The 23,714-nt window shown below is 35.7% G+C and overlaps 1 protein-coding gene across 49 annotated transcripts in view; it reads right to left on the minus strand.

Moving 5' to 3' along the window:
• The window catches only part of ank3b (ankyrin 3b), a 205,528-nt gene that overhangs the window by 29,590 nt on the left and 152,224 nt on the right, over positions 1–23,714 (minus strand). For 15 of the 49 annotated variants that reach the window (XM_089122000.1, XM_089121997.1, XM_089121993.1 and 12 more), the window contains 16 exons: positions 23,246–23,443; positions 22,853–22,951; positions 20,352–20,450; positions 20,102–20,200; positions 19,711–19,806; positions 18,467–18,539; positions 18,298–18,357; positions 13,424–13,547; positions 10,208–10,219; positions 8,291–8,393; positions 7,776–7,820; positions 7,208–7,314; positions 4,121–4,345; positions 2,634–2,732; positions 667–821; positions 141–352 (listed from right to left, as the gene is read on the minus strand). In XM_089122000.1, the coding sequence (XP_088978126.1) occupies positions 141–352; positions 667–821; positions 2,634–2,732; positions 4,121–4,345; positions 7,208–7,314; positions 7,776–7,820; positions 8,291–8,393; positions 10,208–10,219; positions 13,424–13,547; positions 18,298–18,357; positions 18,467–18,539; positions 19,711–19,806; positions 20,102–20,200; positions 20,352–20,450; positions 22,853–22,951; positions 23,246–23,443 (1,806 nt within the window). Of the gene's footprint in view, positions 1–140; positions 353–666; positions 822–2,633; positions 2,733–4,120; positions 4,346–7,207; positions 7,315–7,775; positions 7,821–8,290; positions 8,394–10,207; positions 10,220–13,423; positions 13,548–15,438; positions 15,944–18,297; positions 18,358–18,466; positions 18,540–19,710; positions 19,807–20,101; positions 20,201–20,351; positions 20,451–22,852; positions 22,952–23,245; positions 23,444–23,714 lie in introns of those variants that run through there. The other 34 variants (XM_089121999.1, XM_089122012.1, XM_089122030.1 and 31 more) reach the window with 13 other exon arrangements.

Below are 23,714 nucleotides of genomic sequence, written 5' to 3' on the forward strand. Positions count from 1 at the left end.
CTCTAGTGCAAAAGATGCCAGTTAAAAACCTTTATTTTAATGATAATTGTTTAGTCTCTAAATATAAGGTGAGATAGGAGAAAGTATTTGAATGTTTTAATGTACAATGGAAATATAGACTCATTTGGGCCGTGATCTACCTGCAGTCCAACTCTAATCTTCTTGGTAAGCGCACCCTCAGGAAAGGAGGCCTGGACCAGAGGTACTGTCATGCTGGACAGGACACCTCCCTCTGGACCCATCTGATTACTCTCCTGTTTGATCCGTGATACCACCGCAAAGTATTGTGGGAAGTCCTTTGTGATGATCCGGCAGATGCGCTTCTTCTCCAGATCAGCTGAGCTGTCCAGCTCTATGGAGTACAGTATTATGTGAGATGAATTTCAGGAAGCGTATACATTACATGCAAGTATTTTACAGGAGCAAACAGATTGCGAGTGGTATTTGCCTTTGACGTGGTAGTGTTGTGATTTTTGTGTAATTTCACCACATATGTGTACATTATATGCCATCACTAAATTGTAGTATTTTGAGAAATATTGACATTATATCAGCCATTAGCCATTGACCATGTCCACATTAACGCTCACTAAAGGCTTTTCTGAATCTCATCATGTGGACTGGCAAGGTCAATAACAGAGCGGTTTTTAATCATCATTATTTTACCTTCATCCATGCCATTGAGGAGCTCATTGAGGTCTTCAGTTTTGCAGTCATAATGATGCTCCTTCCAGGTCTCACCGTTTTCGCTTCTGAGCATAATGAGCTCTCGCTCTTTCCCTCTCAATGACCCAAAATGAGGGATCTCCACAATCACAGGGCTGTGAAAACACATCGCAGGCCTTTATCAGTGGAACTTCACAGACAAAAAAAAAGCAAGAGCGTGTGAGACACAAATGCTGATGGTGACTTTAGTAAATGGCAATGATGTACATTCATGGAACATTAGTGCAAAAGAGGGGCACTTGGCAAATGCATCTGATATTAATACAGGTAAAGGCCACTGGTTTCCATTATGGTCCCAAGAGGACAGATGCAGGGATGATTTTAATGGTGTTTTAGTTCAGCACAATGGTTTTCTTTAGTGTTTTTTTTTTATTTATTTTTTACCAAGCGTCACTGCTTCATGCTTTGAAATTAAATCTTCCAAACACCAAGTAAGATGCAAAGTAAAGATGCACTGCACTAAAATTCTATTCTTAATCGGTTTCTTTTTTTTTTTTTTTTTTTTTTTTGATTTTCAATTCACTTTCAGACAGTTGATTGTAAAATATTTTTAGAAATCTTCAACCTGAATATGCTGTGATTAACATAAAAATAGATGTTCTTGGCTTGATTGAATCAAGGCTTGATAAAGGAAATTTGTAGAAAAGGGTTCAATTTTATTATAATGCAAAATATTTGCCCTTTTGAAGCAAGCAAAACACCTAAACCGAGAGAGAAAGAGAGAGAGAGAAAGCAAAGCAATTGTCAATGGTGTAAATTGTTAAGAAATCAAAGCTCAGAAATGCTTATATGCTTTTGAAATTCTGATTCTTATTTCAAACATTATATCTAGTTTTATGTTCTTATTTCCCAGAGTCATTGCAATGAATGCTGTAAATCAAATGTAAGAACATTGTGCTATTAAAGCTGAAGTCAAGGGTTTAAATTCCCAGGAAACACATATACTGACAATGTATACCCTGAATGCACTCAGGTCAAATGAGTAAATGTAAGTTAATTGGTCCTAGACTATAAGTACAAAAAACCATCAAGGTGCAAAAGTGTAAATGCTGTTAATTTCTTCATTTCAGAGAATCTTTTCAATTCTAATTTCAAGGCTAGTCTGTATGTTGTTTTATACGTTTTCAAGATGCAAATGATCAAAACAAGCAGATTTATTTTAGTTGCAGTTTTCACCGAAACTGTTTAATATTCATTTACTTTTTAAACATTTCAGATGAATTAGTATTTTGTGGCTATGTATTTATGCTAGTTATATTTGCATATCACATTGCATATATCAGATCTTTCTATACTTCCAATTTAAGTGTGAGTTTTGCTTGTTTCAAGGTGGGCATATCTTGCAACTTGGGGCACTTATTAATAAAGAATATGTCAATGAAACTTGCTTATTACTAATTCAAAGCAACCTTTTCTGGCCAGTATATGGGAAATCAAATAGCTAATGTTACACAATGAATGAAAACAGTAACATCAGACAAACATGGAAGAAAACATTTAATGTGTAGACAGAGAAGGTACCATGGCAAATTTCATGCCTGAAGGCCCCAGACTCAGACCCATTAGAACAGTGAGTTAAACAGGGCGAAATAGACACTAAACGGTGTAATCCAAATGACCTTACCCTTAAAAAACACTGATACCTTCTCTAAAAAAACGAAAAGGTCAAATGAAACTCTCTCTCAGCGTAAAAACACAGGGCTAAGGCAGCAGCCATGACTGCAGACACTCATGCTCACCAAGCACTGCATAACCAGCCCAAACAGCCAGTATGAGTCACTTTCAGCGATGTGTACATTCACTGAAAGCTAAAAGGAAAAGGTGTAGATGAACGTAAAGGAGGATAATAAAAGTAGTAGTTGAAATCAACATGAAGTGCTGTGACTTCACTGAGCACAAAGTCCTACCCAGAAAATTTTGTTCCTCGTGGCCCGAGCTGCAGGATTCGGCTAATGTGGCTCTCACCCTCACTAAGAGGGGGGAGGTTTCGAGGAAGATGGAGTTTACTGAATTATATCCATGCAGCATTTAGAGGAACAAAAAGGAGGAACAACTTGTGATTCCTGCAGGATGGGATGCTAGCCCTAGTGTAGTAATGTCTTAGTGAGCTATTACTCACTCTGTTACTAGTACAGGAGCTTGTTCCAAATCCTATTGAGCTTTCTACATCTAATATGCGTCCAAAATGAAATAAATGAGTTATTTGGAACACTCATAGGCAACATACAAATAGCACACAGGACACCTGACTAATATTTGATTTCAGCAGAGTTTGCCGTTAGCCTGCTGCAAATCAGCGTGGTACTCCAATAACCAAAAATACATAAACACACAAATATTGGGTAAAATAGTACATTTGAATTAGATTCGACTGTTTTTATTGATTCTTTTGATAATGATTGAATTTTATCTAGCTTTGTCTGTCATCTCACAGTGCAATCACTTGCAATTGTGAGAGAAAAAAGCCAGAATTGGGAGATAAAAAGTCGCAATTACCTATTTTATTTTTTGTTCTGTGGCGGATACAAGCTTCGATAGAAATATTCACTGAAGTATACTGAATCTATTTTCACAAACATTTTATTCCTAAACATATGAGCCTGGTTTCACAGACAGGGCTTAGATTAAACCAGGATTAGCCATTAGTTAAATTAAGACTTGCCTTAGAAAAAAAAAAAAACAACATTTCTGGAGTATTTGATGATTTATTTTTTTCCTGACAGTTGAAAGTATTTTCTGATTTATGGAGTGATAAAAAAGGAATAATAAAAACAGTTAACTCTAATATGTCAAAAAAAAAAAATGAAACAAGAATCTTGAATGTTCCTTTATCCAATGTTTAGATTTCTGTTCTGAAAATGTATGCAAATTAGTGCATATTTAATTAGATATAAATTGGCAATTTTAAAAATAACATTTCAGAAAACTTGCAATATAAAACAGTTATTTTAACGTACTGTGATAAATGAAAAGTGAGAAGTATGATATCTATTATTTAAACATTTGACTTTATTAACCTGCGGTGTCTTGCTCTAAAATGCAGTCAATGAAGGCAGCTCACCAGGTTATGGAACCGAGCCAATGTGTGTCATTTTAAAACACTTATTACTAAAATGGTGGAGCTCTTTCAGCAGTCCTCAAGATATTTATAGAGAAATTTGACGACCTGCAGGATGTCATTGTAGGCAATAGAGAAAAGGAAAGGGTAAAGTCAAGGTACATCCCTTAGTCAGTGTCAAGTACCAGGGCTTAGGCATGACAAGAATGGTGGGCGACGCCACTCGGTCACTGCTGAAACACTTCACCGACACACACACTACCAAACACAGAAGATGGTTTCCATGGAAATGATAAGGAAAAGCCGGTGTAAAATGAGCAGGAAGGTGAAACCTACCCCAGAAAATGAGCCCCCGCTGGGCCCACCTCCACCAGCCTGCTGGCCAGCCCTTCTCCCTCCACCATGGGTGGCAGGGACGCCAGCTTGTGTCTTTTGACCAGGCGGCATGTGATCCGTGTTGGCGCCGTGCACTTGCGGGGCGGTATGATGATGCGCATGCCATTGTGGCGACTTCCTCGCATGGAACCTCCGCGCGCGTCCACCATGAAGCTCACCAAAAACCTGCAGGAGAAAAACGACTCGATAAGAAAAGATAAAGAGAGGCTCAGCAGAGTTGAGATGTCCCATGCTCTGGTAAAAACACATACAAACAAATCTCAGAGAGAAAATTAGAGGCGAGGATGTGATCTGGGCTCATTCCATGCACCTGGTGAGAAGTTAGTGAGGTAGAATATTTAAACATTGAACTAATAAACACAGTTACAATTAGTTTACTGTAAAAGATAAGAATTCAACCAAACTGTTAAGATGCCACAATCTAAACCAAATATTATTAAGATCTTTCTTCAGCCAGTTGTTTTAAGACAAACCATGTGTAAATTCATAAGTCAACTCAACACCATCGCTAAGTATTTTCTCTTTAAAACTGCAGTGAACCAAACGCAGTTTATGATCGCTGGTGTTTCTGACATCTCAAACTACCTTGTAACCAATCATGTCAACGTGTGATCATCAACGAGTGGATCTCAGAGCTGGTGTGGGTGAGTGGAGGCGGGGCTAATTTGCATATACCGCATATAGAAGCTATTTTAAGGCATGAGGAAAACAACGTTTAGATATCATTTTGGTGATCAACGATGAGTTTTAAGGGATAAAATCATTGACTACAGGGGAACTTTAATACTGAAGTCACAAAAAATAACACTGAATGAAAAAATGTAACATCATAGTATAGACTATAAGAACAATTCTTAAGTCTAAAGTCTTAAGGACCAGTTGGCTTATGAAGATTTTTATCAAAATAGTGAAATACTCATTTCAGACTGGGCTGTGTTACAGATAGTAGATCATAGAGATCATTGGCGCCAATAGTTAAACAATCTACATTAGCTTGTAGGCTGGATAAGTCCTGGTCATTGTTCATCCAAATCTCAAAGAAATAGAAAGAAATGATATTTTTCCAAATGCAAATGAAACCTATTTGTATAACCAAGTAGTTGAGTTGAGAACAGCAATGACAAACACAGGGAGGAAAAACTGGGATCACATGATAAACTGTCACCTGTTGTCGTACTGAAAGAGTGAGGGAGAAACGCTGCAAAGAAACAAGTGGAAATGTGGAACAGGGCAAAAAAAAGAAAAAGAAAAAAAGAAATCATAATACACAAAAACATTCCTTTATTGAGGTCTCTATTAATATAAAATACATGGAAGATCAGGAATAATGTGGAAATATTAAAGAATAAACAATAATGAAACAATTTAACACAATCTCACTGTGATTTGAACTATTTTACGTTTAGCTGAATTGGTGGCTAATTCGTATCTGTTTAAACCCCAGTGATGGGTAGGTTCAGGGGCGTGGTCCTTCATAATGACATTCATTTAAAAAAAAATGTGTTTTTGTACAAATTAAATCATACAAAATTCATAGTTTTTTTTTTTTTTCAAAATCAACGTTTGTTTTTACGTTTATGCGCATTGGAAGCAGGGCTTGCCGATATCTTCGGTGATGTGAAAGGACACGTCTCACTAAGGTTGGGGTTGGTCAATGTAACCCGAGTTCACAGGTCGAATGTCCGACTTTGAGTGGCGTTCCAGACGTTATTTCTAAGAACGAGGTGGGAAAAATCCAAATTCTGAGCAGTCTGGAACATTAGGATGTTCCATTTAAACTCACTGCAAAGGTTCCACCAGTAGTGGACACTTGTCCAATGTAAGCAATGATGTACGTCCTAATGAACGAGATGGAGGGAAATTAGCGAGGGAAGGGCATAAAAAAGTGGAAAAGTGGCCAGGGCTGCACGTGGAAGTCCACAGGGCTTTCTGGTGATGAAAACGACATCACACAGACAGTGCACAGACCTTGGCGAAAAGCAGACAGCCGAAGTATACTTTGGGCTACAGGCGTAAACAGGTACTTATTTTTATTAGAATATATGTATATGTATTGTTCCAGTTTCTCATCCACCAAATATGAAAGTAACAGCATACTGCTGCTTTATTCTCATAAATGAGGGTTCATTACCACTTAAAGGAGTAGCTCACTTAAAAAAAAAAAAAAAAAAAAAAAACTTTTGCTGATAATTTACTCACCCCCATGCCATCCAAGATATCCATGTCATTCTTTCTTCAGTTGAAAAGAAATTAAGGGTTTTGATGAAAACATTCCAGGATTTTTCTCCATATAATGCACTCTACTGGTAACCAAACGGTTCAAGGTCCAAAAGACAGTTTCAGTGAAAACTGCAAACTGTTCAAAGGGCTTTAAACGATTCCAGACGATGAATAAGGGTCTTATCAAGCGAAACCATCACTCATTTAAAAAAAAAAAAATCGTTTGTGACTCTCGAACTCGTTTATCAAAATGAACGAATGTTTTTTCCTGTCATTTGGTTCATTCAATGAATGAAATGAATGAATTGACTTGGGAAAAGATTTGTTCATTTTGATGGACGAGTTTGAACTGGAGAGTCACGAACGCGCATCACAGAACAGAGCAAGGAGACCATTTGAGCTTATAAAACTTAAAAAAAAATGATTATTTTTTTTAAATGAGCGATCGTTTCACTTGATAAGACCCTTATTCATCGTCTGGAATGGTTTAAAACCCTTTGAACAGTTTGCAGTTTGCACTAAAAGTGTCTTTTGGACCTTGAACCGTTTGGTTACAAGTAAAGTGCATTATATGGAGAAAAATCCTGGAATGTTTTCATCAAAAACCTTAATTTCTTTTCGACTGAAGAAAGAAAGACATGGACATCTTGGCTGACATGGGGGTGAGTAAATTATCAGCAAAAGCTTTCTTTTCGTTTTTTTTTTTTCAAAAGTGAACTACTCCTTTAAGTTTAATTCTTCAACTTAATGATTTAAACAAACCATTATCCAAAAGTGTAAGAATAGTCATGGTGATGCTGGCCTTACCCTGAATGGACAGGGCTGGAGACCATGTTCACGTTGTCCATAGTGTCCGGAGTCCAGCTATAACGTCTCATTGATTCTGTGTTGTAATCTTTTGCTAAAGCCAGGTGCTGAAACACAAAACAAGCTTGTTCAGAACTGAACAAACTACTCATATTTCCATTCACTGAGGTTCTGTGGTGAACCTTTCACGATATTCTCACATGAGACTGAGGCTCTGCTCTCTGCAATTAACAACTCAACAGCACAATTATCACTTCATCTTGTGGTTTATGATGACAGTTACAATCAACAAAACAACATGCGGGAGAATTATTTATAAGAGGCGGGAGATAGAAAATCCCTGATGCAAGACCAAAACAGCCAAAACAATGTAAAAGAAAGCTAAGCTATATATTTAAATAAATAAAAAAGAGAAAGAAATGGAAGGGAAACCAGCACGAATCTGGCCTGAGGAGCAAAACATAAATGAACAACAACAAATGCATCTTGCAGAGCAAAGCTCATATTTGCATTGGTTTGTGGATTAAGAAACAATGCAATTGTTGCAATTTCTCAATGCATTTTATACCTTATAATGAAAGTCAACAAGGTTGGGTATGTCTCTACAGACCCCCTGAAGCATTTGAAGAGAAGAGACAGATTCTGAATCACTCCAAATGCACTGATCAACAGTGACAGACAAAATGACTTGAAGATCCTTTCTCCGACTATAAACTTTGTATGGCGTTAACAGTATTGTTAAAAAGTACAACAGTGGAAATGGCTAGTAACATCATGGTGTTTTGCCATACAAGTGGAACTGAGCAATTAAGCTTATTTACATTTCATGGCCTTAACATGGTAGGCCAACTTCAAAAAATACCATGACATTACCACTCTTATTAGTGCAAAAATTGTATTTCCTTAAGAAAATTTGTATCTAGTTTAGAGTTGGCAGAGCTTATATGGAGGAGAGAACGTTACAGTCTGGATGCTTTTAAATAGTTCAAATTCACAAATTATGAACTTCGACATTCGACATTACTCAACTGACAGCAAAAGGGCAACAAATAATCTGAGAACTCAAGGAGAAAGAGGGCGTACCGTGTCCTTGTTTGGCGCCAGGATCTCTTCGATCATCATGCTGTCACGGGCGAAGGAGCTCCGGTTGAGTGTGTTGGACCTATCCGAACTGAAGGAGCGCAGGCTGTTGGCATTTACATTAATACCATACAGTGCGGGGGAGTGACAGTGAAATACACACAAAACACACACACACACAAACACAAAACAAAAACATTCATTATTGCATGCAACTTCCAGGGAAACTGATGCACAATAGCCAAAACAATGATGGTTTAGACATTGAGAGAAAACAGGAGAAAAGTTGTAGTGATGAATTCATAGATGTGCAGCATCTTAAATGATACGCTGATGAATATTTGATTTGGACTGACTTAACGACTGAGACAAAAACTCTGTGCAAGACAGCTTTTAAACATTAGGCAATCCTTCACTAAACCCCAATTTAAAATGTCACTGACCAATCGTTTCACAGCTGTTGCCACATACTGTGGTTACACATTATCAGACAAACGAGAATCTGCGTCTTTGGATATTTTTTAAAATGTAATTTTAGAAAACAGAAATTAACCAAAAACACGTTATTGGATATGTTATTGTCAAATAACGTATAATAATTGGGAAAGATTAAACATGGTACTTGAAAAAGTTGATGCTGTGAATTAAACTGCCCTTATTCCCAAATAAACACGCAGAACATCAGTAAGAACACCTACATTTGCTTCGAAGTAAAATTGTTCTAACATTCAACAAATTTTAATTTATGCATTTATTCATGTCACTGTGGTGTAGATACACAGATGTGTAAAATTCCATAAAATAAATTCATAATTTTAATAATAAGTCGAAAATGTTATGGCTGATAATCTAAATGGCTGGTATTAAAACTATTTTCTATTTTATGTAGCAAAAATATCACTAAAATAATTTGTGAAAGTGAATTTAGGCATCGATCTTATAATGCAAATATAAATGGATATTCTTTTTGAGATTAGCAAAAAAAATTTAATTTAATTAAATTGTTATTAATCAATTCAATTTAACTTAAAATTATGAAATGATTAGTTTTTTAAAAAGATCAACTCTGACTTTAAGCATTAGATAATATTTAAGCAACAGAAAATGTAAAAATACAGGGAGATATTTAAATATGCAATACCACCAAAATGTATACAATTTGACTGATAGCCATGAATAAATATTGCCAAAAAATTAATTTCTTCAAAATATGGCAGATTAAGATGCTTTGCAATGTTGCAATGCATTTAAGCATATATAATAATAAAACCTACAGTACTATTCAAATTGTTTAAGAGTAACAGTAATCAAGGGGCAGAGTTTAACAAAATTACAATTATATAAAACTTTACTGAAAGAAAAAAAATATATTTTCATGACTTTTAGCCTTCATTTCTATTTACAGTAAGGCCAGGTGCATTAATGTAAACTGAGCTAACATACACATGCTCTTTCCTAAGGCTGTGTCCAATCAGAAATCAATATGACGAGGCGGTTCTCAGTTTGCAGCAAACACTGGCACTGTATGGCTGACTCTGTGAACATGCGGTCTGTGAGTTTGCTGATTAAATGGATAAAAATTGATTTAACTGATGAGGCTCTTCATGTATCCCTGGAAGCTACATTGAGAAACTATTCGGTACAGTAACTGGACTCAAAGAGACAAAAACTGAAATGTTTACGACAGTCAAACCTGAGGGAAAAAAACAAAAAAACGAAATTGAGGTTCACACACCAAACTGTCAACATAAACCTAAATTTGAAAACCATGAAAACCAATTGAAACCATAGTCCACGGACAACAAGAATGTGTATTCTTCATCAAATGAAAAACAATGTACAAAGCACAGTACACAACAATGGTTTCAGAATGACTCGGGATAAGGGGTGGAAAGGGTCGGAAGCATCATGCCCTCTTACCTGACTTTAGGACTATGGTGAGAGTTTAGAATGGAAGAGGAAGAACAGAGGAAATTGAAGGCAACAATTTAGAAATGCAGTGGTTGAATGAGACAGGCTCTGTTGCTGGTGCTGCATTGTGCTGTACTCTCACACACACAAATTAACTGAGGATTTTACTCCTCTTTTACTTTTTAATCCATTAGGATGTGGTTTTAGCCATATATGAAGATAAGAACAAATATAGAATACCCTAAACACTACAGAAGTTATTTCTGAAGCAATTCTCTGTATGGCGACTGGAGAGACAACATGATCAAGGATAGAGAGCCTCAGTTTTAGAGAAGCGCTTTCTTGTGCCTGATCGTTCAACCTTTATGATCATAATGTTTATGGTGATGCTATTGCGATAGGATGATAATTCATTTCTTGTAATGGCCGATAACTAAAAAAATAGCAAATAAATCAATAGAAGCCAGAATGAATACTACTTTATTTTACAAAAAAAAAAAAAACACACTAAAAAACACTAAAATCTACAATAAGTAGATTGTATGATACAAGTGCAAATATTTACTTAAATACATGAAATAGAAAAGTAAAACTTAAGAAAAGATAAGAAGAAAAATAAGTACTTCAAAATGTAAAAAAAAATGTAAATGGCAGTGCTATAAAGTAATAGAGTAAATGTAATTAGTTACTTAACTACTTAGTATTGTAGGTTTACTGAGTACTAAACTATTAGCAACCTTTACTCTGTACTTAACTATGTTTTAAAGTAAGTATATGCACTCTTTACTATGGGCAATAGAATTCCGAAGTGATGATGTCACTTTGTAGGATAACTCGGAAGCTAGCAGCGCATGGGTTCCCTTGATCGAAAAGCTATGCATTTTCCCCATAGACTTTTTGAAAATCGCAAAAAACAAGATCTGTGTTCAACAAAGAGTTGTGACCCTTACACATTTTGTTTATCAAGATAATCTTAATCCAAGTTAATCAAAAATCTATACTTTTGAAGCCTATATAAAGTTTAAAAAACACAATAAAGTTTAAAAAAACACAAGCAGGTTATAACTGGTGTGCTTTATGCCATCAAAAAGCGAAAATATTTAAAGTCTTTGTTAACCCCAGACCGTATTTCAGGTGATTTAGCAAAAACCCATTGAAAAAAACCCATAGACTTTAGGGTGAGGGAACCGGAAGTGCTAAAATGCTAACTCACTTTCGCGTTTTGGCCTACAATGTGACTTTATAATTTTGGCTACAGTTTGCATGTCTAACTTGTTCTGCAGAAGTTTATTTCTCCCACAAAAGAAGTGATATCGCCACCGGGCATTAAACGTACTATATCTGGTTCGTTTTGCCCTTACTTGTCAACAAAGCTATTTTATGCGAATGTGAGTGTATTAGCTAGTTGTGAAACTAAGTTGTTTCACAAATGAGATGAGGCCCAAAACCAGTATTTCATTTTTCATTATTTAGTTTATCCGTCATATTGAAGAGACCAGTCCTTTTTAAAGGATATTGCTTTACAGTTTCATTCTGATTTTAGAAAATATACATATGATTGCTCTCCTTGTTTTTCACTGGCATGTCTCTTATGTGTTGAGGACTACTGCATCTTTGAGCCAATATTAATCAGTAAAATACTTGAGAACTGTTAAAATCAGATTCTTTGAGAATTTGACACAATTTGTATTGGAAAAGGTGAATTGTAACTTGTAATGGAGTCATTTTCATTGAAAAGGTATCTGTACTTTTACTCAAGTATGGTTTTCAGCTACTCGTTACACTTCTATAAAATGGGTGAAAATACTTAAATATGAAATATCTGGCAATTAATTTCCAATACTGGACAACACTGATACAGATTATTAAAAAATTAGTCGAAAATCAATATGGTGCATAAATGTGTGGTACGATCCCTTAAAAGGGGTCAGCATAATATCCAATCCCTGCATTTCTAGCACATGTCTTGTTTTCACTGAGACATCATTGGCTTTCAAAAGACAAAACACGCTTTATATATCATAACGTTAAGTCATTAGATGAAAGGTGTCCTCTCTCTGACAAATGCTTAGGGCTGTTATTGAACACGATGGTAATTTCCTGTTATGAAGCGCTTGCGTGTAGTTTGAAATCTCACTCAACCCTTTCGATTATTAAACGCTGTCAAACTTGTGTTTGTTGGAGGGAAAATCCCCTGAAGCGAGTTACATGTAGGTTAAACATTAGCTATGGCCTTCTCACTCAACAGCACATGCTTCTGAATCAAAAGATGACAGCAGGCGGCCAACACAAAATGCAAATAAAGAGTCAACAGCCTTCAGATAAGACAGGAATCAGGAAATAACAGCTGGGTGATGAAGCCATGAATGCTCTCCATTCAGAATTCACGAATTCCAGCTCATTTCGATTATAGTTATGCTGAGATAAGGCGAATGCTCTTCAAAACACCTAATTTTGTGTCAAAACAAAAGGGTTTGGAAAAACATGAGTTTTGGGTGTCCCTTTAAATGGCCTAATGTTTTCTCTTATCTTATGTGGTCCAACAGTCTACATGTTATGAACCTGTTATGTTTACAAATTCTAAACTATATTAATAGAAAATAGTACTGATTCCAATAAAACTTACAATATGACCTAAACTTGTGGGATTTGAACCTACAACATTTCACACTCAAATAAATAAATAAATAAATAAATAATTAGGCTACATATTCGTACCTGTTTGACAAATATGCAGTTTATGAGTTTGTTTATTTTAAAACTGCGTAATTCAAGTGGATGGAAATTTCCAATTTAAACACATACATCTTAAATTTAAAAGGATACTTCACTTTTTTTTGGAAAAAGGCTCATTTTACAACCATTTTCGAAGAATATCAGTAACCAGACAGTTTCCTGTCTTATTGACTTCCATAGTATATATATTTTTCCTTCTATGGAAGTCAATGAGACCAGAAACTGCCTGGTTACTGATATTCTTCTAAATATCAGAAAATTGGCTAAATGGATTCGAAAATGGTAAAACTCAACTGTTTAACTCTGAGGGAGTTGTAAAATGAGCCTACTTCCAAAAAAAAAAAAAAAAGTGGAGTATCCCTTTAAGTCTAAATATTTTTGGAGTGTAGTAAGACCTACAACTTTCCATGGTGTATGTTTAGCTGAAAACAGTAAAAGATGAAGTGTAATTTTCATAATAATGTAAAAAGATGACAAGTAACTCATTACCTGGCTGTGCGGGCTCCAACACTGAATCCCACGTATCCCTCCTGCGGGAGAGAGTCGTCTCCGAGCTCTCGCAAGTCTTGCGGTCCCAGGTACTTGTCCGTTTCTCCTGTCATCGCATCCTCACCTATCAGCAAAAGAAAGAATTACTACACCCTTCAGAGGAAAAAAGACCCTTCACAGCAACACTCACCCTTTACAGTCAACATGAATGGCAGTCATTCAAAATGCATTTTCCAATTTTTCTTTGGAAATAATGTGAACTGATGATTCATAGGCAAAAAGAGCTGGATCAAAGTGAATAGGGAAAGTTTTGATTTCATGTTGGCGTTAAGAATGAATGGCTGGATCAAATCAAAACGCCCCCCTCAATCCCACAACAATCACTGGCACACTTCCCAAACTCTTTCATGGCTGAAGATTCATGCAATCTTTGTTTAGATTTTCTTATTATAAGAACAGAAATGTAAGCAAGGCACTTAGAGAACATCAACACCATATGTTCCAACTAGCTCATGGTTACCATAAATCGGTTTTTAATATTGTATCTATTACAAGATAGATTCAAACAGCCATATATCCTCAGGAGATGCAGTTAATGGACACTACAGCAGAGCAGCAGTGAAGTGAGTCACAGAAAAAGCTACAGATAATGCATAGAAGAGAGAGGAAGACTACAGTTACACTGCAAGATCAAGAACCCAAGATTTTTGGGAACAATGTTCAGATGAACAACATGTGCCTCATATGTGACACTAATGTATTCAGTATTACATTACTTTTACTATTACTAGTAATACTATATATATATATATATATATTACTATACATAATTACTATATATATATAGTAAAAGATGTATACCAGTATATAAGAACTATGATCATATAATAAATTTTAAGTTTCTGTACACGTATAATGTAATAACTAATACATTATTTCTATAGCTTTTAACAAGACAATTCCAATACAATATGCAAATAAATGTATGAAAGATGAGCCATCATAATTCAGTATACAAACAGATCATGACTATTCATCCATTTTGTATACTAAACATAGCAAAACTGGCAAAATGGTTAAATCTAAATTTATTTTAAAATATATATACCATTTAAAAAAGAAAGATAAAAAACAGTATACACTTTAAAAAGTGGTAACCTGCAATTGTTACCAAGCTATTGCGACCTTATTTCACCCATAAATTGTTTTGTTGGCATAAATGAATGTATATAGGTTGGTTCAGTAATAAAAGCCACTTCATTTAGATTTGATAATTTTTAGGTTTCTTTTTTTTTAGTGTAGGTTACTCAATAGCCATAATGATTCACAAAACAAACCAAAAATGCAATGGCTTTTTGTTTGGGCTAAATTAAATGTTTAAAGTTAAATGCAAAGTTACAGATTTAGAACAAACCCTAACCAGAATGTATGATCAGATTTGAATCAGATTTATATCCACTTTTGCAAGTGGCCCATAATAAACATAATTATTTTTCTGTCACTATGCTGTGAATCCAGGTTATGTGAGAGATTGTGGCGTCAGAACATTCCAACATGGACCCCCCCCCCCCCCCCCCCCATCTGCTAATCCCCCTGGCAACCACCTCCCCCAAAATCAGCCCCTTGGAACAGCAACTTTCACTCTCTTTCATACACACACACACACACACAGTGATATTTACACAATTTAATTGTGAAATGTCCTAGAAAGAGCCCATGTCTGTGCAGCCTCTTGCACAATAAAACGGTTCACTAGCAGCCTGAACACTACAAGTTAACAGGTCAGTAAAAACATGTTTAACAAGTTGTGACAACACACCCTTTAATAAAAAATATTACAAACTCAAACTAACCATTAAAAATCAGATTTTAGCAAACTTCCAGTGACAGTTCTGTAAGTAAACTCATGCATGCACACATTCCTCAAACTTCAGCTTTAAAACTATCATGTTGTGTGGCTTTGGACAGCGTGATCAAATCAGAAATAGCGGTTTGTGAAAAACAAGGTCTCTTACGTTTAATAGCCAAATCCATCCTTCATCTTCACACCAGCTTTAAAAATATTTACAGATCTTTGTCCTTTTTAACTACCAGAAGCCACTTCCTCAATCCGGTAAACTCCACACAGGACAGGACGATTATTTCCACATGTCCACAGTGTCTGAAGCGATCCAGTTGCTTCTTTCTGAGCGCGTGTTCACACACACCCCTCTGCCGTAGCCTGACAGGGCATTCAAGCGGTGAGGGGCTGGCGTGAGCCTGATCCATGTGAGGTCATCACGGGAGCGAGGTAACACTCAAGGCAGTTTCAGAGCGAGTGTGGCAATGGGATCTCGGCATTCCTCATGCCTCAGGAGCCCCCAACTGGGGTGGGACACAATAGATGTGGAAGGGGGCGTATTTCCATGGTAATTTGTGCTGGTGCTGAGGTGCTCTCTGTAATCAGACCCTGTACAACCGAAGGATCACAAAAGAGCCCTTCTACAGGCAGCAGAACAAATACTAAAAAAGGAGGGAGACCAACAAACAAAAGCCCGCCTGCCACCTGACCACGGCCCCCTGGGGACAGCGTTCTTGAGCTGCCAGAGTTCAAACTCCAGGAACTCGAAATCCTGTTCCATATGGGAATCACGGAACACATTGGAACACCTGTTTAGAATCCCAATCGTGTAAACATGTTATCCCAGAATACAATTTAGAGATTTCAGATGCAGATCAGCATTGAATGGTATTTTACAACTGATTAAGTTTATACTTTTATTTTATAATTTTACATAGATTGCAAGCAAAAACAAACCAGCATACTGTAAATAAATATTTTCATGATTTGTAATCACGTTTTTTCTTTTGTCAAATCAACTTAAATAATTTATTTAGTTCAGATAACATATTATTTTGAGTTTCTGATGTTTAAATCAATCTCCTTCAGTGAATTAACTCACTTTTTCCATTTCAATTAACTTAAAATTTGAAGGCAACCAAGTTACTTAATTTTTTTTAAGTTAAACCAACAACATTTTTTATACAGTGCAGGGTAGTCTGATTCACAAACAAATTATTATTTTTATGAATCAAAAATAAATCTGGAATTGAACCATTAAAGTTGGCATGAAAGGGAAGTTGCAAACGGCTTCTCGGACGAGAGGAATGTAAGGCAGGACTTGATTTTGTCCATCTGGAATTGTTTGCAGCAATCGTCCTTTGCTAATTGCTATGAAGAACAGGTTGCTGGAGGGGAGAGGTTATTTTTCCGCCCTCGAACCAGTAAAAAAGTCACAAGAGAAGAGATGTTATGAAGAGGAGAAGTTATTTTGATGAATGACTATGAGGAGGACAAATCAATAAAAAAAAAAAGATGTAATCGTGTAATCTTTTATTTAATAAACACTGAAAAACAGTTCTGTCCGGAATCGAAATTGTTGAGGATTTAGGGTAAACTATTCTCATCTGCAGTTCCATTGAGAACTGATTAGATCATGGGAAGCGGCCATTCTATACCAGAATGTTGTTAGAACATTGCAACCAATAAAATTTGTATTAAGAATGTGAATTGATTCAATTTTGACAGATGAAAGCATGTGCTAAATGAATAAATGTAAATGTAAACATTGGCTTTAAATGCGAGTTACCGGCGATGTTCGCCTGGGATCTGAGTTATTAGCACTGCACATCACGATCGGATAAACAGAGCTGAGCTCTTCCACTCTGCCAAAGAGAGCGAGAGAGAATCAGATGGAAAAAGCGAGCATGCAGCGTCAGCAATGTCAAAAGGTTTTATGCCGACCAGGCGTTTGCATTCAGCTGCCAATTGGTGATGTGAGCAGAATTGATTCATTAATTTTTGTCAGTCCAAGATATTGTACTGAAAAATAAAGAGACATTTTCATACAGGAACTGAATGTCAGAATATTGAGAGTATATTCATATGAAGTGTTTATTAAGGGTAAATAGGTGTAATATGTAGTCATATGAAGTAATGCGAGTTATGTCCCGGGAGTATGCAGGTATATAAGTTTACAGAAACTAAACACCATGCTTCAGTCTCTGCACTGCACACACACACACACACACACGTACGTTTATGGTTTATGGGGACATTCCATAGACATAATAATTGTTATACTGTACGAACTGCATATTCTATCCCCATACACCAATCATATCCCTAAACCTACCAGTAAGAGAAACCTTTCTGCATTTTTACATAAAAAAAAAAAAAAAAAAAAAAAAAAACATCACTTAGAGTGATTTATAAGCTGTTTTCCTCATGGGGACCAAAAAGTGTCCCCACAAGGACAAGGATTTCGGACATATATATATATATATATATATATATATATATATATATAAGCAAGGATAAAAATGCATTCTTAACTATCATGTTACAGTATCAAATAAATGGATACACAAAATTGTCATTCGTAGCACTGACTGGCAAACTTCTATTCAATCCGCTTACACTGAAGCTCTATGGGTTTTGACTGCAAAACAGAAATGGACAGAGCCAAAAAAAAAAAAAAAACTTCTGTTTAATTATCTAACAGCCAAGACTTTTGAAGAAAACAATTCTGTCCATAGAGGCTGTAATTGCTAAGAGAGTACTGTATGTGTGAAATTGTAATTATATGTAGAGATGTTAATAGAATAGCAAAACCAAGACTTAATATATGCAAGCCAATGGAGATTTGCATATTGAGGAATTTCATATTCATAAAGAGTAGCCTAGCAACTAGTACAAAGCCATATTCAACAGCCATGGAGTGAAAGGAGTCTATAACACAAAAAAAGACTTAAGAAGATCTGGTTAGTTGGAAAATGTGAAAAAAAGAAAAAGGCAGGAGCTACAAGAACAAACCACACAAAATAAGAGATACCTTCTTCAACATCTGAAATATAGTCCTCATTGAGCATTTCAGGCACATTGGCTCTACGGACTGTGTAATTTAAATAAAAAATGTTAGAAATTATATGTAAATGGACAAAAAAAAAAAGAAAACTTTACATGAAAACAGACCACTATCACATGAAAACTTTTCTTTTTACCTTCATCATCTGACATGTCCAAAACCTCGTTCATTGTTTCTGGAACATTCATTTTATGTTTCTCCGTCACTGTCTGCAAACATAAAAGAAGAAGAAGAAAAAAATAAATAAATAAAAAGATGCAATTGTGTCAAATATACTTAAAGCATGTATTTTATTATCTTAGCAATAGCAATAGATGCTATTTTATTATTATTATTATTATTATTATTATTATTTTTATCAAACACACTTATTTACAAAAAAACAATTGACAAAATCTCTCGTTGGGAGACTCATGTGCATAACATAAAGAGTTAAATTGAACAAAATTCAATAAACAAAATAAATATAAAATAAAATAAATAAAGCAAAGGCATTTCAGTCCATAAGGCATGCGATAGATGCTATTTACTCTAAGTTAAAATAAGTCTTTGCAATAAGTGTAAAAAGTGATTAGATGCTATTTATACTTTTAAATAGTGGCAGACACTATTTGCACCTCAGTGTTGTACATTAAAAGAGTACATTGTACCATATATAATTATTAAAATGATTAAATAGCTGCTGCCTTATTGGGACAATAAAGCCCTCCCTACACCAACCCCTAACCCTGACCGATAAACTCTTATTATTAGGGCTGTGCAAAAGTTAATTACGATTAATCGCATCCAAAATAAAAGTCTCTGTTTACATAATATATTTGTGTGTGCTGTATATAATTATTTTGTATATATAAATACACACACATGCATGTATATATTTAAGAAAATATGTTATTCATATATAAAATATTTATATTTATATAATATAGATTATGTATTTATAAATATGTACAGAATTTAACCGCAAATAATTCTTAAATATACACATGCATGCATAGGTATTTATATATACAAAATAATTATATACAGCACACACAAATATATTATGTAAACACAGACTTTTATTTTGGATGCGATTAATCGCAATTAACTTTTGCACAGCCCTACTTATTATTAAACATACGTTAAACACTTTATTTCCACTTTTCAAATATTTTTATTGAAAATAAATGCCTTTCTGATCTAATATGTGATGAGAAAAGGCATTCTTTTTTTTTGTGACACTTTGCACTTGATCCAACAGACCTGCAACCCACTTTTATGCTGAGATCCACCAATTGAAAACCTCTGCACTAAAGCACTGTTACACCCGGTGTACAGTATCCTGCAGAATACCTGTATTTATATATTTAAAATATGTTAAAACACAAAATCCCTCACCACAGTAGTGTGCGTCTCCTCTGTCACGACTTTGAGCGTGTCCACCACAGAGATGTAACCCAGGCGTCTGGCAATAGCTAAAGCCGTGTTTCCATTCTGTAGGTTCAAGAAAAGGCCAAAATCAATGCGGAGATCATCAATGTAAAAAAAAATAAACTAGAACATTGCATTTTCTTAAGTAAAAAAGTCTGAAATCTTCATTTAAATATTCCCTGAAAATTACAGGATTTTCATGACTGCTGCAGACCCTTAAATGTGATTTTTCCCTCTTATTTCAGTGCAAAAATCAGTCTGATTGCCTAGAAAAATAACAGCAAACTTCTCCGTATATATATTTTTTAGGAATCTTGTATTGTAGAGGTGCTTGAATTCAGACTTTTGTGACACTCACCACTGTCAGCTCATTAGGAGAGGCTCCGTGCTGCAGCAGAAGGTTAATGATGTGTGTGTGACCCTGCTGAGCTGCCTGATGAAGAGGTGTGTATCCATTCTGAACATGAGAGGATTTGAGAAGAAAATCTGAGAGATTAAATCTTTTCCACCAGTAATTAGAAAAGACAGTTCTGTCACAAGAGTGTAAGATAAAGAAATGCAGTTGCTCAGCCTCACACTCAGCTTTCTCTGAACATTATCTCAATCACCTTAGTTTTGGCGTTGACTTTAGCCTGGTTCTTCAGGAGGAAGTGCACCATCTTCACATTGCCATAGTGACAGGCGACATGCAGGGGTGTGTATGCCATCTGAACCAGGACACAGAGACACATACTCAGACTTCTGTTTCAGTCAAGCACATGCATTTTTCACACATAAAAAGGGCCATGATGTATTCAAAGTATGCTCCTACATGTCTAAAAACTCTCATTTTAATAACCCAATGACCTAATTTTTTTAGAGGTATAAGGCCCTATTTTAACGATCTAAGCGCATGGTCTAAAGTAGGGCTGGGTAATAAATATCGATTTCTCGATATTAATCGATTCTCATTTTTACGAACCGATATCGATTCTTAAATCTCAAGAATCGATTAGTCATCCTGTTTCATTTGAATGAATGGAACATGTATCGCGGCTGCGCGCATCCAAAAAAATCGCAATAATCTTTGTCCTTTGTTTCTATTGATTTGAAACAAAGTGTCAATTTACGTCGATTTTCTTTAGAAATTCAAAAACATAAATAACGTTTTGGCGTGAGATCGTTCTGGCGCAGCTCAAGAAAGGCAGCAGCGCTGATCTGTCTTCCGGCTTAATAATACCAGTTACAGCACGAAATAAACATGAATGAGCATCTGAAAGTGTGTTAAAAGATAGAGTACAACTTATCGAAATCCGTATCATGTCACATTGATTCACTCAATCAGCGTTTCAAACGTGGAAAGACGTCAGTTAAAGAGCTTGTAATCAATGTCATGTATAGTCATATTTACCTCAGAAAACCCACATAAACTTGTTAGTCAGCTAGAAAAAAATAACTCCAGAGAGGAGTATTTTGCTAAATATATACACCATATTACATATGCATTATAATCTTTATATGTTTCAATATGCATATTTGAATAAATCTGGCAAGTTTTTATGACAGTCACCATTTAAATGTTTATATTACATATAATCTTCTTATTATAAAAATAAATAAAAGTGTATTTTAAATGTTTCTATAGCTACAAAACAGTTCATTATTACCTTCATATTAGGCTAATGAAGCCTAGTAGGCTACAACTAGACTCCCATAGTTTACAGCATTAGTTTAGAGATTTGATTCCCTTGAGAAAAATTGGTATTTCTTGTAACTGATATCCAAAATAATCGATATTGAATCGAATCGAATCGAAATCGAACATCGCACTGGTGCCATGTCGGATTGGCTATTTACATGGCAGAATTCACGCTTGCGCAAGCAGACCATCTATGAGACAAAACGGATTCCACCATATCTTTATGTACACAATAAAAATATTTTGTTTATTTTTAATATTTGGCATGTTTGTGTGCTGTTGCGCGTCCCTGTGTGTGTGTAATAAGCAGTGTCCACGCATTGTGGACCCGTCTTTAGGCTCATATTACATATGCGCCCTTTAAATAACAAAAAAAAAAGTCAAAAATGTTTTTAAAAAATTAATGTAAAAAATGTTTTTAAAATAAAAATTTTAGTTGCCTCAAAATAGTATTGTGCCAACAATGTGCCCAAACACACCTCGTTTTCAGACCAGTATCCCATTGGAGCAGAGATAGGCTGAAAGGCATTTACTATTTAAACAGTATAGCGCAGGACATGAAAAAAATGATAACTGTGTTGGGCTGAAACCAGCATTGCGCCTGGTGTATAGTAGTGCCCATATAGATTTAGTTATTATTCTTGGATAGGTTTAACAATATTGAACACACGAAGGTACACAGTAGTATCCAGTTCAATCCAAGTAAAGCTTGTCTGATTCAGCAACAATAACTAGGAGGGCAGAGTAATAGTAACAATAATCACTTGTTCTTTATCATTGCTCTGCATCATTCCCTGTGCTGATAGTGTGTTTTCTGTGGGTCATTGTGCTGTTGACTATTGATCTGTGTGCTGCTGTGTGCCTCACACTCTCTCAACATCTGAGAACCGCATTGAACGACCTTGAGCCGGGGCCGTTCGATGTTTATACACGAGTGACCAATGAGGGAACTGCCCAGACATAGTGTGTGGATGTATGTGTCGAATATCTACCTATTTGTCTGTCCCCACAAGGACAGTACGATCCCCATGAGGTAAATGTATTAATAAACATACTAAATTACGTATGCTCATTGGAAAATGTAAAAATGTTAAAATGTTTCTGTGAGTGGTAGGTTTAGGGGATAGAAAATACAGTTTGTACAGTATAAAAATAATTATGTACGTATATTGAGAGTTCCCACAAAGATAGTGAAACCTAACGTCAAGTATTAGAAAAATATACCAGAAATGTTTTGATCTAGTGAGGACATTTTTAAAATGTCAAATGTAAAAATGCAGAATGTTTTCTATGGGGGTTGTGTTAGGATTAGGATTGGGTTAGGGCATAGAATATACCGTTTTTGTGCATTACAAATATTATATTCTCGATGGAAAGTCCCCATTAAAAACATGAAAACCCAACATGTGTGTTTGGGTGTGTGTCCAATACCTTAGTCTCTGGGTCCACTGTGGCGCCATGATTAACCAGGACTTCTGAAACATTGACCTTGTCCTCTTGAGCCGCCAAGTGAAGAGGGGTCAGTCCACTCTGACATAAATATTCATCAACCAATTTAGTGACACAACTGCACAAATATGCAACATCATGCAGAAATGAATCATCCATCAGTGTAGGGCATACTAACAGAGCTGATTCTAAAAGTAAATGAGGTCAATATGGATTTGATGTTGACTTTATAAATATAATGAGGTCATATGGATCTTTTCCTGTTACAAACTTCACTCAACCAAAACCAAATTGGAAGATAAATGAAAAAAAAAAAAATACTGTGGAATATGCTCTTTGTGGAGTAGCGTCATAATGTAACAGCTGATTTTTCACCTTGTTTCCCATATTGACGGCGGCTTCACGGGCGAGCAGGAGCGTGACCATGTCAACGTTGCCCTCCTGGGCTGCCAGGTGGAGAGGACTGATGCCCTGGCGGGTCGCAGCATTGGTATCAGCTCCGTACTCAAGTAGCGTGGTCGCTATCTCCATCTGGTTCTTCTTGGCAGCTATGTGCAGAGGAGTATAGCCGTTCTGGGAGGGAAAGCAAGTGAAATAGATCATAACAAAAGGATTTCTATGAGCATCCAGACAAAAATCTAAATAAAAATGATAACTAGCGGGAGCTTGTCCTAGATCACCATTTACTCTCAATAACTCTTGAACGTTTCAACAGTGTAAACAGTATGGAAGATTGGTATTAGACACTGAAAGTACGGAAATAATAATAATGTCATTTTATAGTAACTCTGTCTAAAAAGAGACTCTACTAACAGCCATACTCTATATTTCTCAACATTGATCG

Source organism: Pimephales promelas, chromosome 17 (assembly GCF_988280905.1).
Source record: "Pimephales promelas chromosome 17, fPimPro1.hap1.1, whole genome shotgun sequence".
NCBI lineage: Eukaryota > Metazoa > Chordata > Actinopteri > Cypriniformes > Leuciscidae > Pimephales > Pimephales promelas.